Source organism: Macaca mulatta, chromosome 18 (assembly GCF_049350105.2).
Source record: "Macaca mulatta isolate MMU2019108-1 chromosome 18, T2T-MMU8v2.0, whole genome shotgun sequence".
Lineage (NCBI taxonomy): Eukaryota > Metazoa > Chordata > Mammalia > Primates > Cercopithecidae > Macaca > Macaca mulatta.
Genome location: NC_133423.1, coordinates 38,749,026 through 38,763,394, shown reverse-complemented (window position 1 = coordinate 38,763,394; position 14,369 = coordinate 38,749,026). Strand labels below are relative to the sequence as shown.

Sequence of the window (14,369 nt, the reverse complement as noted above, 5' to 3'; positions counted from 1 at the left end):
GATTACAGGCTTGAGCCACCACGCCCGGCCTTTTCCTGTGGATCTTAACATTACAATTAGTGTTTCTCTACAATGGCATATAGAGTAAAATTTTATTGGAGTGTTATCACTTAATTACATGAATGGGACTTTTTGTACATTAATTGCATATACCCATGTATGAATGTTGCTTATTGCATTAACTCCAGTCCAGTGTGCTTTTTATTGATCTAAACACTGTGAAACCTTTGTATATGTTTGCATATATATATATAATAGTGTGTATATGTACATGAATGAGTACTATAACAATGAGATCTTTATAGCAATCACTGAACAATTTGAACTTCTCCCAAATTACATGCCAAAATCACATTGTGACTTCTCATTCTGTTATTTTTGATAATTTTTCAACTAACAACTACCTGAGATTCTCCTTCAATTGTGCTCTAAATGAAAATGTTAGAAACCACCTCACTTGCAGAAGTATTTGTTACTCGTTCAAGTTATTTACTTTCTTGTTTTCTAGGAGCTTCACAATAAAAAGCTGTACCAAAATTTATCAAGTAATTTTAAAATAAAATTGAAAGTTGTTTTCACAGAGAAGCACTTTGTGTAACAATATATAAAGACAAGATTAGGTTGCCTTTTCCTTTTGGTGATTATTTCCTTTGCTGTGCAGAAGCTTTTTAGTCTGGTGCAGTTTCATGTATTTATTTTTGTTTTTGAAGCCAAGCTTTTGGTGTAAAATCTAAAAAGATCATAAACAAGACCAAAGTCAAGGAGCTGTTCCCCTATGCTCTCTCCTAGGCATTACCTTTTGGGTCATACATATAGGTATTTTGTCCATTTTGAGTTAATTTTTCTATATGGTGTGAGATAAGGGTCCAATTTCATTATTTTGAATGTGAAAGTCATTCCCCCAGCACCATTCATGGAAGATAATATTCTTTCCCCATAGTGTCTTCTTTGTGCTCTTGTTGAAACTAATTGTCCATATATGTTTGCATTTATTTCTGGGCTCTCTATTCTGTTCCATTGATCTACACTTCTGTTTTATGCCAGTACCATGCTGTTTTGATTACCGTAGCTTTTTAACATAATTTCTAATCAGGAAGTGCAGGGCATCCAACTTTGTTTTTCTTTCTCCGTATTGCTTTGGTTATTCAATATTTGTTGTGGTTTCAAATAAATTTTAAGATTATTTCTATCTCTGTGAAGAATTCCATTAGAATTTTGATAGGGATTGTGTTAAATCTGCATATTGCTTTGGGTAGTATGAACCTCTTAACAATCTCATATGTGAAATATATATGTGAAATAATACATATATAAGCTCAAATACACAGAGATAGAAAATGAAGGAGTGGTTCCTACAGGTGGAATGGGGAGAGGAAATGGGGAGATGTAGGCCAAAGAATACAAAATAGCAGACATGTGAGATAAACAAGTCTAGAGACCTAATCTACAGCACGAGAACTGAAGTTAATACAACTGTATTGTATTAGGGATTTTTGTTAAATATGTAAATTTTAGTTACTTTGTCACTTTGTCACAAAAGTAACTGTGAGATGATAGATATGTTAATCTACTTCACTATGGTAACCAACCTACTATCTACATTTATCTATTTGTCTTATATCATCATGTCATAAACTTCTAATATACACAGTGACATATTTTTTTTAAAAAAATTATATTAATGTCAGCACACTACACTCCAAAGCAATAATTTGAATTTGTGATAGAACAAAAACCCAATAAAATTCAACAATTTTTTACTGAAAAATAAAGACAAGATTAGGAAAATTGAAATATCACTTAGATGTTTACTAAAGCGATTTTTGTTTAAATGATTTAAGTGATTTATATTTTTATTCAATTTATAGGAAATACTCATCATTTAATCTGATTAGCAGAATCACTCTTTGTTGTCAAATCAGCCCATCAAAATACTTTATATCTGAAACAGTCTGACTTCATTTTTCAGTTCAAGTAAACATGTTCATATTTATTTTAAGAAATATTATAAATATACTGAAAAATAAATTCTGGTATATAATTTTAATAGCCAGTTTACTAGAAGCAGCCCTTTTAAAATCTTGTATCTTTTATATATTTAATCTGAATTTTAAGTTAGAATTTAAAAGAAATCTATATGTTGTTTCTCATTGATTTACAATATGCAGTGTAATTTGTATCTACGATTGTAAGTTATAAAATGAGAAACATGACAAAGGAAAAGATTTTCATTGGTAAATGTGCATGCACGTATATGTATGTTAAACTCCAGTTATTGGCATTACCATCTAAATAAATAACAAATTATTTTATTAATTTCATAGACAGGAATATACAGCTAAAACTGATCATTCAGGTAGCTGACTTAAATTTGGTTTTGGCATGATAAAAGATAGGGAATACTAAACATTTTATAAGATAATATAAGATAAAGATTGACTACAATTAGAATATTTAATAATATATAATTGAATAGCTATTGAATAATGAAATTGAACAATACTTTCTAAACCTAGAAGATATTGTATGTTTTTTATCTGTGGGTTTCAGCCAGTATAACTAAAAAATGTTGATATTCCTGAAAAACATTCAGTTACACTTAATATGTCACTCACCTGCACTGATTTGGGTATTTGAAGATATTTTCTATTTAAAGATAAATCCTAAGTATGACCATTGAGACAATACCTTGCTTCTCTCTCTCTGTTTCTGGACTGTCCCTCAAGAGCAATACATTCTTTTACAGAATTAATGGAAAATTCCCAACACTTTTTCAGCCCACTGTATACAATATATTTGATTTGTGAACAATCTAACCTTTCTAATGCCATAGTTCATCCTTAGAAGAAAGCGTAAGACTAGGACAAACAAACAGCATGACCGAAATAAAATGTTAAAGTGGATTTATGGAAACTTGATTAACTGTTTCTTTGTTTGGAGCCCTGGAATGTTTTAAACTGCAGGGTAATATTTCATAGTATGATGCTTGAGGGGTGAGCTGTCTTTTCTAAAGTAAAAAGTGGGATTGGTGGAGAGAGGTAAGTGAGGGAACCTACTTGATACTATGAAGAGTGTGTATAGATTTGAGGATCTGAAAATTCCACCATTTTCTTTTTGCTTGTTGAGTGAATACATAAGATTCAAAAAGCCCATTAACCTTTTTCTTTTGCAGCTGTTGTGAGTGCCATCCCTGTGCCGACCCTAGAAAGTGCCCAGTACCCAGGAATCCTCCCGTCTCCCACCTGTGGATATCCCCACCCGCAGTTCACTCTCCGGCCTGTGCCATTCCCAACACTGTCAGTGGACCGAGGTTTCGGAGCAGGAAGAAGTCAGTGTAATGCATTTTCCTCTCTTTTTAATAAGAACAAATGAATAATAGCAAAGGTGTCTTGTGAAATGTGCTGCATTCTGACCTTCTTATCCCTTATAAAGGTTAATTTCCCTATGACTGTGGTACTAGAATGTTCCTTCCCAACACAGTACTTTGGATCCTAACTCATGTGCATTTGTACTGATTCCCTAGACACCTTTCCACAGCACACTCCACTGACAATACGAGGGGAAGTGGTGGGAAAACAAAGGTCAGGTGGTTCCATCGAACAATGATGTGATGGGTGCTTGAAATTAATATGTCCTATTAAATAGGAAATTACTAATCAAGTGATATCTTCCAACATATTTGGTATCTGTTGGTTATGTCTCACTGATTGCTGATGAACTAATACTTGGATGAATGCTTTAGATTTCTTTAATCAGGTAAGTAATACTTTTTCAGCTTTAAAAATTATCAGAAAAAAAAAGGATTTACAGGTAGTATTTCATTTATTTGAAGGAAGGTATGAAAAGAGACTGTCAAGCTATTATATACACCCTGGTGATTTCTACTGTGCCATTTGACTTTTTTTTTTTTTTTTTTTGAACACAGCATTTTAAAATCAGTTCTATGGCTTTCATCTCTTAGTTAAGAACAAGTGACTCAGCAGCTCATGTGAGATAGGATGTTTTGTAATAGATATGATAGTAACAACAATAAAATATATTTTTGAGGTAAGGTATATTTTTCCAACCAAACAGGGACAGCTCTAAGAAATCATAAATCGTCTAGCTATAGCAAGGTTAGAATTAAAAGGCATCAGAGATCTGCCAAGGGAGAATTAGATTTATTTTCTCTGTTCTCACTGTACATAATATCTACAGAATAGAGTTGTGTGCAAAAACTCGAGGAAAAATAGTTGCCCAAACTGCATCGAAGGGAATTACATGGGAAAGATGTAGAAAGTCTAACAACCAAAATGATCAAATCCCAAGACAACTGGAAATGGAATTCCAGTCAAAGAATTGTGAGCCCACAAGTGCCTTCTTCACTTCTAAAATGTAGCTGTCTGCAACAAAAAAAGACAAGTTTTAATGTTAGTTTAGTATTCTCCCTATTGGTCTGTTGTTTCCTACACTCTTTTGATGTCTTGTATATTCTCTGACTTTAAAGGGAAATATGAAAAGAATGTGTAGACTTTCAGGGGCTGAGGTGGGCAGATCACTTGAGGTCAGGATTTGGAGACAAGCCTGGCCAATATGGTAAAACCTTGTCTCTACTAAATTAGTTGGGTGTGATGACCCGTGCTTATAGTCCCAGTTACTTGGGAGGCTGAGGCATGAGACTCTCTTGAGCCTGGGAGGTGGAGGTTGCAGTGAGCTGAGAGTGTGACACTGCACTCCAGCCTGCATGACAGAGCTAGACTCTATTTCAAATTAAAAAAAAAAAAATGTGTAGAATGACCTTTATCAGGTCTCTCCATCATGACTGGTACAAGCCAAAATTCAGGACTTTTAAAATTAGTAATTCACTATTTTTATTCATGTTGTGTTACTCATTTCTTGTCCCTTTTTTTAAAGGCATAGTTTTCTTTTGAAAATTTATTCATTGAGGTCCAACATCAATTTACTCTTTCCTTTTTTCTCTTAAATGGGTACAGTATGTGAAACTCTCTCTTATTGAATCACAGGGAAAATGATTCCAAAAGTTAAAGCTCAATGAAAATGAATAAAGGGAATCGGCTAGTATAAAATTTGTTTTTATCTGTGGTCAAAAGTCTCATGTGTGACTTGTGATTTTGACAGTGAGTACGCTGGGTGTATGTGGGATAGGAGGCATGTGAGAAATATCTGTTCCTTCTGCTCAGTTTTCCTGTGAACCTCAAAAGCCTCTATAAATAAAATCTATTAGAAATTGATTGGGCCAGGCGAGGTGGCTTATGCCTGTAATCCCAGCATTTTGGGAGGCTGAAGCAGGCAGATCACAAGGTCAAGAGATCGAGACCATCCTCACAAAAAGGTGAAACCCCATCTCTACTAAAAATACAAAAAAAATTAGCTGGGCATGGTGGCATGCGCCTATAGTCCCAGCTACTTGGGAGGCTGAGGCAGAAAAAAAGAAAAGAAAAGAAATTAATTTATTAAAATATTTATTCTCTAGAGGTATTTTTATTTTTTAAAGTAAGGATTATTAAATAAAAGTAGTTATATGACAAAATGCTTAGTGATTTTTTAACTTTATCTAAAATCAATGGATGTTCTACTCCTGCCCAAAATTTTACAGATTTTTAAAATACATCTTTAGGCATTCATCAAGAATTTTTTGAACAAAGCTATGTGCAGTGCAAAGGGACTAAGATCTAATATGTGTTCCAAGTGATTGCTTAAAATAAAAATAAAAAACACTCATCCTCCTTTCTAGGAAACTAAATATTCTCTAAATCACTGTCAGAAACAATTAACTTCCCATTTCCCACCATTCCATATTAGTTTCTAAATGCCTTAGAGAACACTAAACATTCCTGTTCTCTCTCAAGCAGAAAACATTTCATAAATCTGGGTGGATATATCTTATTAGTCGCCTTGGGAAACATAGAAAGGCACACGTATTAAAAGAAAAAGTTGACTTTGCCAAGGTGGAAACTCTTTTTTCCTCCAAAGTTATCTGAAAGACCTTTTGAGTTTTATAAGAAATGAATCACTAAAGTCCTGTCCCAAAGGTCTGTGCCTTCTGAAGGCACAAATAAAGCAGAATTTCTCTCTGACCATAAGGAAAGAAAAGATATGGTACATACATTTGCAGTACATGTATTTGCTGACCTATCAGTAAATATTTATATAGTTGTGATGGACAAATATTTCCTCCTCTTAATAAGTAACTGCACTACTCCTCTTAGTCTCAATAAGCAAATGAGTTATCCCTAGGGAACAGTTTAGCTGCATTGTATTTGAAAACTTCAACCAATAGGTAGTCTTGAGGCCTCATTTCTACAAATCAGTACAAAATTGGTGCCCCCACTTTCTTGTCTTTGAAACAAGTAGATGGTAGTGGAGCAGTTTAAGTGATTTCCACTTTTCCTTTTAGTTCTGACATTGTCTTAACTAGTGAGAAGTCTGGTCAGCTTTATTCATGCTATTTTTCTGCCTCTGTTCTCCCTCAAATGGAAAATCAACTAATAAATGAAACTTGACCTAGATAAAATGAGGAGTGCAATGGAGATCATGGATTATTCTCGAGGGTCTTTAAAAAAATCCAGGCTGTAAGAAACTCGGGTTATGTAACAATATTGCATCATGTCATTCTTCTGAGATTAATGAGTGAACTGGGTTTCTAGAGGTGTTCATGTCTCAGTCTTTGCTTAGAGTTATTGGCTTGCTGTACTTCTATCACATATTGTAGTTTTTAGAAAGAAGAAAAATCCTCATTTTCATTTTTGCAATATTTTTCCTAGTTATTTCATAGCAATTATTTATGTGTATTGATATTAATTACTATAAAGTACCTTGAGATTTGACTCTGCTGTGTAATTGCATGCTATTTGGACAACGAATTCTGACTATTTCATCATATAAAAACAAGTGCCGTGCTAGCACGTATTTGATTCTCACTCGATACTCTGAATTGCAGAGCAGGGGCACGTCATGGGCAAAAGCAGGTTTCTTTGCTTTTAGAGATCTTGGCAGAGCTAAATGTTATACCTGTAAGCCAATTTGTTTCACATAGGTGTCCTGAAGCCAGTGTCTGAACTGGACAAAAGTGCTCATCTGAAATGAGAGTATTTCACCAGTGGAGCAGTTGCTATTGTGTTTGTTAAAGGGTTTTTGCTGCCTTAAATGTCAGCCAGTTCCAAAAAGTATTTATTTTGCTCCACTTAAAATATAAGAATTATGAATTATATATGGAAATCTTATACTTGTTCACTATATTCATTTTGAATACAACAGAAATTGTCCCTTAGGGATTGGTGATATATTCCATCTCGAGGAAGGGCCGTCTCACTCCTGTCTAGTACATTAGGCACTTTCCTATTCTCCGTATGTGGTACTAAGGATGGATTTTGCTAAAGAAGGGACCCATCTATGTAAAGCCATTTTTACTTCCATCAAAAGCCACATCATGACGTTTGCAGCCAGGATCACGGGGCCAGTTGAAAACTTGGGGATAGAAGACTGGGCATGCAGACAATTTTGTTTTTAGAGATGCTGATGAGGAAGAATAGCATTAAAGAGTAGGATTAGGAAAAAGAAAATTCAGTGACATAATCAGAATTCATGTGAAATATGAAAATTTTCAAAGTGAGAGACCGAGTTTCAAAAGACTAACAAATGCATGTACATTCTATTAAACTTACGATCACAATAATAATTTAGATTTCTTTTTTTATTATACTTTAAGTTCTGGGGTACATGTGCAGAATGTACAGGTTTGTTACATAGGTATACACATGCCATGGTGCTTTGCTGCACCCACCAACCCATCATCTACATTACGTGTTTCTCCTAATGCTATCCCTCCCTTACCCCCTAACCCCCAAGAGACCCTGGTATGTGATGTTCCCTTCCTTGTGTACATGTGTTCTCATTGTTCAACTCCCACTTATGAGTAAGAACATGAGGTGTTTGGTTTTCTGTTCTTCTGTTAGTTTGCTGAGAATGGTTTCCAGCTTCATCCATGTCCCTGCAAAGGACACAAACTCATCCTTTCTTATGGCCGCATTGTATTCCATGGTGTATATGCACCACATTTTCTTTATCCAGTCCATCACTGATGGACACTAGGGTTGGTTCCAAGTCTTTGCTATTGTGAACAGTGCCGCAGTAAATATACATGTGCATGTGTCTTTATAGTAGAATGATTTATAATCCTTTGGGTATATAACCAGTAATGGGATTGCTGGGTCAAATAGTGTTTCTAGTTCTAGATCCTTGAGGAATTGCCACACTATCTTCCACAATGGTTGAACTAATTTACACTCCCACAAGCAGTGTAAAAGCATTCCTATTTCTCCACATTCTTTCCAGCATCTGTTGTTTCCTGACGTTTTAGGAATGGCTATTCTAACTGGCCTGAGATGGTATCTCATTGTGGTTTTGATTTGCATTTCTCTAATGACCAGTGATTATGAGCATTTTTTCATCTTTGTTGGCTGGGTAAATGTCTTCTTTTGAAAAGTGTCTGTTCATATCCTTTGCCCACTTTTTGATAGGATTGTTTTTTTTCTTGTAAATTTGTTTAAGTTCTTTGTAGATTCTGGATATTAGTCTTTTGTCAGATGGATAGATTGCAAAAATTTTCTCCCATTCTCTAGGTTCCCTGTTCACTCTGAGGATAGTTTTTTTGCTGTGCAGAAGATCTTTAATTAGATCCATTTTGTCAATTCTGGCTTTTGTTGTCATTGCTTTTGCTGCTTTAGTCATGAAGTATTTTCCCATGCTTATGTCCTGAATGGTATTGCCTAGGTTTTCTTCTATGGTTTTATGGTTTTAGGTCTAACAATTGAGTCTTTAATCCATCTTGAATTAATTTTTGTATAAGATGGAAAGAAGGGATCTAGTTTCAGTCTTCTGCTTATGACTAGCCAGTTTTCCCAACACCATTTATTAAATAGAGAATCCTTTCCCTATTGCCTGTTTTTGTCAGGTTTGTCAAAGATCAGATGGTTGTAGATGTGTAGTGCTATTTCTGAGGCCTCTGTTCTGTCCTGTTCATCTATATATCTGTTTTGGTACCACTACCATGCTGTTTTGATTACTGTAGCCTTGTAATATAGTTTGAAGTCAGGTAGTGTGATGCCTCCAGCTTTGTTCTTTTTTGCCTCGGATTCTCTTGGCTATACGAGCTCTTTTTTGGTTTCATATGAAATTTAAAGTACTTTTTTTCCAATTCTGTGAAGAAAGTCAATAGTAGCCTGATGGGGAGAGCATTGAATCTATAAATTACTTTGGGCAGTGTGGTCATTTTCATGGTATTGATTCTTCATATCCATGAGCATGGAATGTTTTTCCATTTGTTTGTGTCCTCTCTTATTTCCATGAGCAGTGGTTTGTAGTTCTCTTTGAAGACGTCCTTCACATCCCTTGTAAGTTGTATTCCTAGGTATTTTATTCTCTTTGTAGCAATTGTGAATGGGACTTCACTCATGATTTGGCTCTCTGTCTATTTTTGGCATATAGGAATGCGTGTGATTTTTGCACATTGATTTTGTATCCTGAGACTTTGCTGAAGTTGTTTATCAGCTTAAGGAGATTTGGAACTGAGATGACGGGGTTTTCTAAACATATAATCATGTCTTCTGCAAACAGAGACAATTTGACTTCCTCTTTTCCTAATTGAATACCCTTTATTTCTTTCTCCTGCCTGATTGCCCTGGCCAGAACTTCCAACACTATGTTGAATAAGAGTGGTGAGAGAGGGCATCCCTGTCTTGTGCCAGTTTTCAGAGGGAATGCTTCCAGTTTTTGCCCATTCAGTATGATATTGGCTGTGGGTTTGTCATAAATAGCTCTTATTATTTTGAGATATGTTCCATGTATGTGTCCAGGAATTTATCCATTTCTTCTAGATGTTCTAGTTTGTTTGCATAGAGGTGTTTTTAGTATTCTCTGATGGTAGTTTGATTTCTGTGGGATTGGTGGTGATATCCCCTTTATCATTTTTGATTGTGCCTATTTGATTCTTCTCTCTTTTCTTCTTTATTAGTCTGGCTAGCAGTCTATTTTGTTGATCTTTAAAAAAAAAAAACAGCTTCTTGATTCACTAATTTTTTGAAGGGTTTTTCCTGTCTCTATCTCTTTCAGTTCTGCTCTGATATTAATTATTTCTTGTCTTCTGCTAGCTTTTGAATTTGTTTGCTCTTGCTTCTCTAGTTCTTTTAATGGTGATAGTATGGTGTTGGTTTTAGATCCTTTCTGCTTTCTATTGTGGGCTTTTATAGCTATAAATTTCCCTTACACACTGCTTTAAATATGTCCCAGGGATTCTGGTACATTGTCTCTTTGTTCTCATTGGTTTCAAAGAACATCTTTATTTCTGCCTTGATTTTTTTATTTACCCAGTAGTCATTCAGGAGCAGGTTGTTCAGTTTCCATGTAGTTGTGTGGTTTTGAGTGAGTTTCCTAATCTTGAGTTCTAATTTAATTGCACTGTAGTCTGAGAGACTGTTATGATTTCTGTTCTTTTCCATTTGCTGAGGAGCATTTTACTTCCAATTATGTGGTCAATTTTACAATATGTGTGATGTGCTGTGAAGAATGTATATTATGTTGATTTGGGCTGGAGAGTTTTGTAAGTGTCTATTAGGTCTGCTTGGTCCAGAGCTGAGTTCAAGTACTGGATATCCTTGTTAATTTTCTATCTCGTTGATCTAATATTGACAGTGGGGTGTTAAAGTTTCCCACTGTTATTGTATGGGAGTCTAAGTCTCTTTGTAGGTCTCTAAGAACTTACTTTATGAATCTGGGTGCTCCTGCATTGGGTGCATATATATTTAGGATAGTTAGCTCTTCTTGTTGCATTGATCCCTTTACCATTATGTAATGGTCTTCTTTGTCTCCTTTTATCTTTGTTGGTTTAAAGTCTGTTTTATCAGAGACTAAAATTGCAACCCCTGATCTTTTTTCGTTTTCCATTTGCTTGGTAAATCTTCTTCCATCCCTTTATTTTGAGCCTCTGTGTGTCTTTGCATGTGAGATGGGTCTCCTGAATACAGCACACTGATGGGTCTTGACTCTATCCAATTTGCCAGTCTGTGTTTTTTAATTGGAGCATTTGCCTGTTTACATTTAAGGTTAATATTGTGAATTCGACCCTGTCATTATGATGCTAGCTGGTTATTTTGCCCATTAATTGATGCAGTTTCTTCATAGTGTCAATGTTCTTTACGATTTGGTATGTTTTTGCAGTGGCTAGTACTGGTCGTTCCTTTCCATGTTTAGTGCCTCCTTCAGGAGCTCTTCTAAGGCAGGCCTGGTGGTGACAAAATCTCTCAGCATTTGCTTGTCTATAAAGGATTTTATTTCTCTTTCACTTATAAAGCTTAGTTTGGCTGCATATGAAATTCTGGGTTGAAAATTCTTTAAGAGACCTGGCGTGGTGGGTCATGCATGTAATCCCAGCACTTTGGGAGGCTGAGGCAGGTGGATCATGAGGTCAGGAGTTCAAGACCAACCTGGCCAAAATGGTGAAACCTCCTGTCTACTAAAAATACAAAAATCAGCTGAGCATGTTGGTGGGCACCTGTAATCCCAGCTACTCACGAGGCTGAGGCAGATAATTGCTTGAACCTGGGAGGCGGAGGTTGCAGTGAGCCAAGATCATGTCACTACACTCCAGCCTGGGCAACAGAGCAAGACTCCATCTCAAAAGGAGAAACCAGTCCAAACTGTCTGCAAATTCCAAAAACCCGAATGCCTCTTCTCCAAAAGATCACAACTCCTCACCAGCATGGGAACAAAACTGGACAGAGAATGAGTTTGATGAATTGACAGAAGTAGGTTTCAAAAGGTGAGTAATAACAAATTCCTCCAAGCTAAAGAAGCATGTTCTAACCCAATGCAAGGAAGCTAAGATCCTTGAGAAAATGTTGGTTAGATGAATTGCTAACTAGAATAACAAGTTTAGTAAAGAACATAAATGACCTGATGGAGCTGAAAAACACAGCACGAGAACTTTGTGAAGCATACACAAGTATCAATAGCTGAATTGATCAAGCGGATGAAAGTATAGTGTAGATTTTATTTCAAAAATGCAGAAAAGGTAGAAAAGGAAAAATTGAAAGAAGGAAGGAAATAAAACATCATAAACATATTATTGTCCCTTTAATGGCTAAACCGGTGTTTAAAATATAATGTGGGTTAATTGCAATCCATCTTCAATAGAGAGAATTATTTAAGGCAGATTTTTGAGGAAAATTGTGAAATTTCTTTCCCTGGATGAATATTTTTAATGTGGCATTTATAGACCCTTTAATAAAAAGCTGGCCCATTGGAGATAAAGGAGGAGCATAGAGAAACAGCCACAGGAACCTCATTTGTGAGATGCACAATTCACAGAGGAACACAGAGACCAGTCTAGTGGAAGCCAAAGCATTTTCACTTTCCCAGAACTTCTCCTGTGAAATTACAAACCCTTTCTGATGAATAATTTTCTCCAACCCAACAATTATCTTGGGAACCCTTGAAAGACCCTGCCTTTCCCTCCTAAGCAATGCCTGCAATCTAACATTTCGCAAGCATCCTCTGAGACCTGTGACTGGAAGGAATTGCTAGCAAGGAGGCCCACATTAAGGCAAACTTTCTTATGGGAACAAAGAGGAGAGGACTTGATGTCATCTCTCTCAGGCCAGTGGCACAAAGATACCCAAAGTTGGGTCTTGGCTAAAAATTGACCATTGGTCATATTCTCCTTTAGACTAAATGAGTCCAAAGTTAAACCTAAGTAATTTGCATTGTCTCTAGAATCACACTCACAAAAATCTCATTATACAACACTGTTTGAATACAAGCACATAAGTGTTCCTCTCCCCTTTACAGTCTTAAAAGAAATTTAGTGCCTTGTATAACATCTACTCAAAGCCTCGCATCTGAGAGCCAACATCACCAAGGATTTGCTGGTTTGCTTGCAGCCGTACACATTATCCTTAATAGTGTGCATTCATTTGCTCTTTTTTTCTTCTTTGGTAGGATTTCCTAGCCTGGAAATAAGACACTTCTCTTCAAACTCTTTGGGATTCTCTCATTTGCTGCCTTGATTCATTTCCCTTGTTCAAAGAAATCTTTTATCAAGTCTCTGCCTGTATTTTGGCTCTGATTGTTGTATGTCTACATCCTGTGCTCAGCCAACCTTGTATCTTTCTACCTTCATCTCTGAATGGGATAAGCCTGGAGGCTGCTCAGTGACCCAGAAGACCTCTAACCCCTTCTGAATATAGAAGAATGAGTATAAATACCTTCTGAAGACACATTTCACTTCTGCATAACTTTAATTCTATGTCTTAATCTTTTGTATCTTAAATCTCTATTCCCTTCAGCATTATCAGATTTTCTTTCTATTCCTCTGCACTTTGCTGACCTCATTGAGCCTCTGGGAGACTTGTCTCAAAATTATCTCACTAATTATCTTGAAATATTTCCTGGTTACAAATTCTCTTTCAAAAGCAAGATATTATCTTCTATCACCACATTTTGATTTACCTGACAAAAATTTAATAAGAAATAAGTCATCAGAAAAAATATTTTATTAACACTTAAACCTACTATGCAGCTCGTTTCACTTGAAGTTTAACCTGGACTTGTTAACTTTGAATATGAATGAATAGTTCAAGTTCACTCACTGTCATTAACAAGAGAAACTTCTTTGAAAACATTTTATTCTGTCTTACCTGTGTTCTCTGAAAAAAAAGTGTATTTCCATATACAAAGCTTTCCAAATGCCCATAGGCAGTCACAGTAACTGTGCAGAACCTCTTCAACTACTGTAAGCTGCCTGCAAATTACAAGGTTTACTATCAAAGAGGAAAAATTGCAATTCTGCATTCAGGCAACTTGTTCTGGCAGAGTCATCTCTCATACAACTGTTTAGCTAGATGTGTCTCCATTTTGTTATGGAAGATAATGATAGTGGTTATTATTTGTATCATTTTATTAGCAATGCCTCTGAGCATCCTGTAACTCTGATTTGTTTGACAGTTGACATGGCATGTTTAAATCACAGAAAAATTGGCATATTGGCTGGTAGAAAATAATGCAGCGGTAACAGGGTTTGGTACATTGAATTTCACTGACATTGCAGCTTATGAAAGGAGAAATAACTCTTTTTTCTCTCTTCATCACTTATGATTAGAGGGCCCAGACAGTTCAGGCAACATAGTCAGTGCTCAATGTATCTTACTGCTCTTCCTCAAAGATAAATTCCTGTCCTGCTGGATCTATTTCTATTGTTTAAAGGGGAAGTGCTATCATGTTGCATAAGTATATGAAGGTAGAGGAATGAGAATGTTCATAACTTGGAGAAGAGACTGACCACATCCTATCACATCTCTCTGAATGGATTCAGGGAC

The 14,369-nt window shown here is 35.8% G+C and overlaps 1 protein-coding gene across 2 annotated transcripts in view; it reads left to right on the top strand.

Moving 5' to 3' along the window:
- DCC (DCC netrin 1 receptor) overlaps positions 1 to 14,369 on the top strand; it is a 1,210,743-nt gene that overhangs the window by 1,161,591 nt on the left and 34,783 nt on the right. The window contains exon 26 of one of the 2 annotated variants that reach the window (XM_028837901.2): positions 3,173 to 3,328. In XM_028837901.2, coding sequence (XP_028693734.2) covers positions 3,173 to 3,328 — 156 coding nt within the window. Of the gene's footprint in view, positions 1 to 3,172; positions 3,335 to 14,369 lie in introns of both variants that reach the window. The other variant, XM_028837898.2, reaches the window with a different exon arrangement.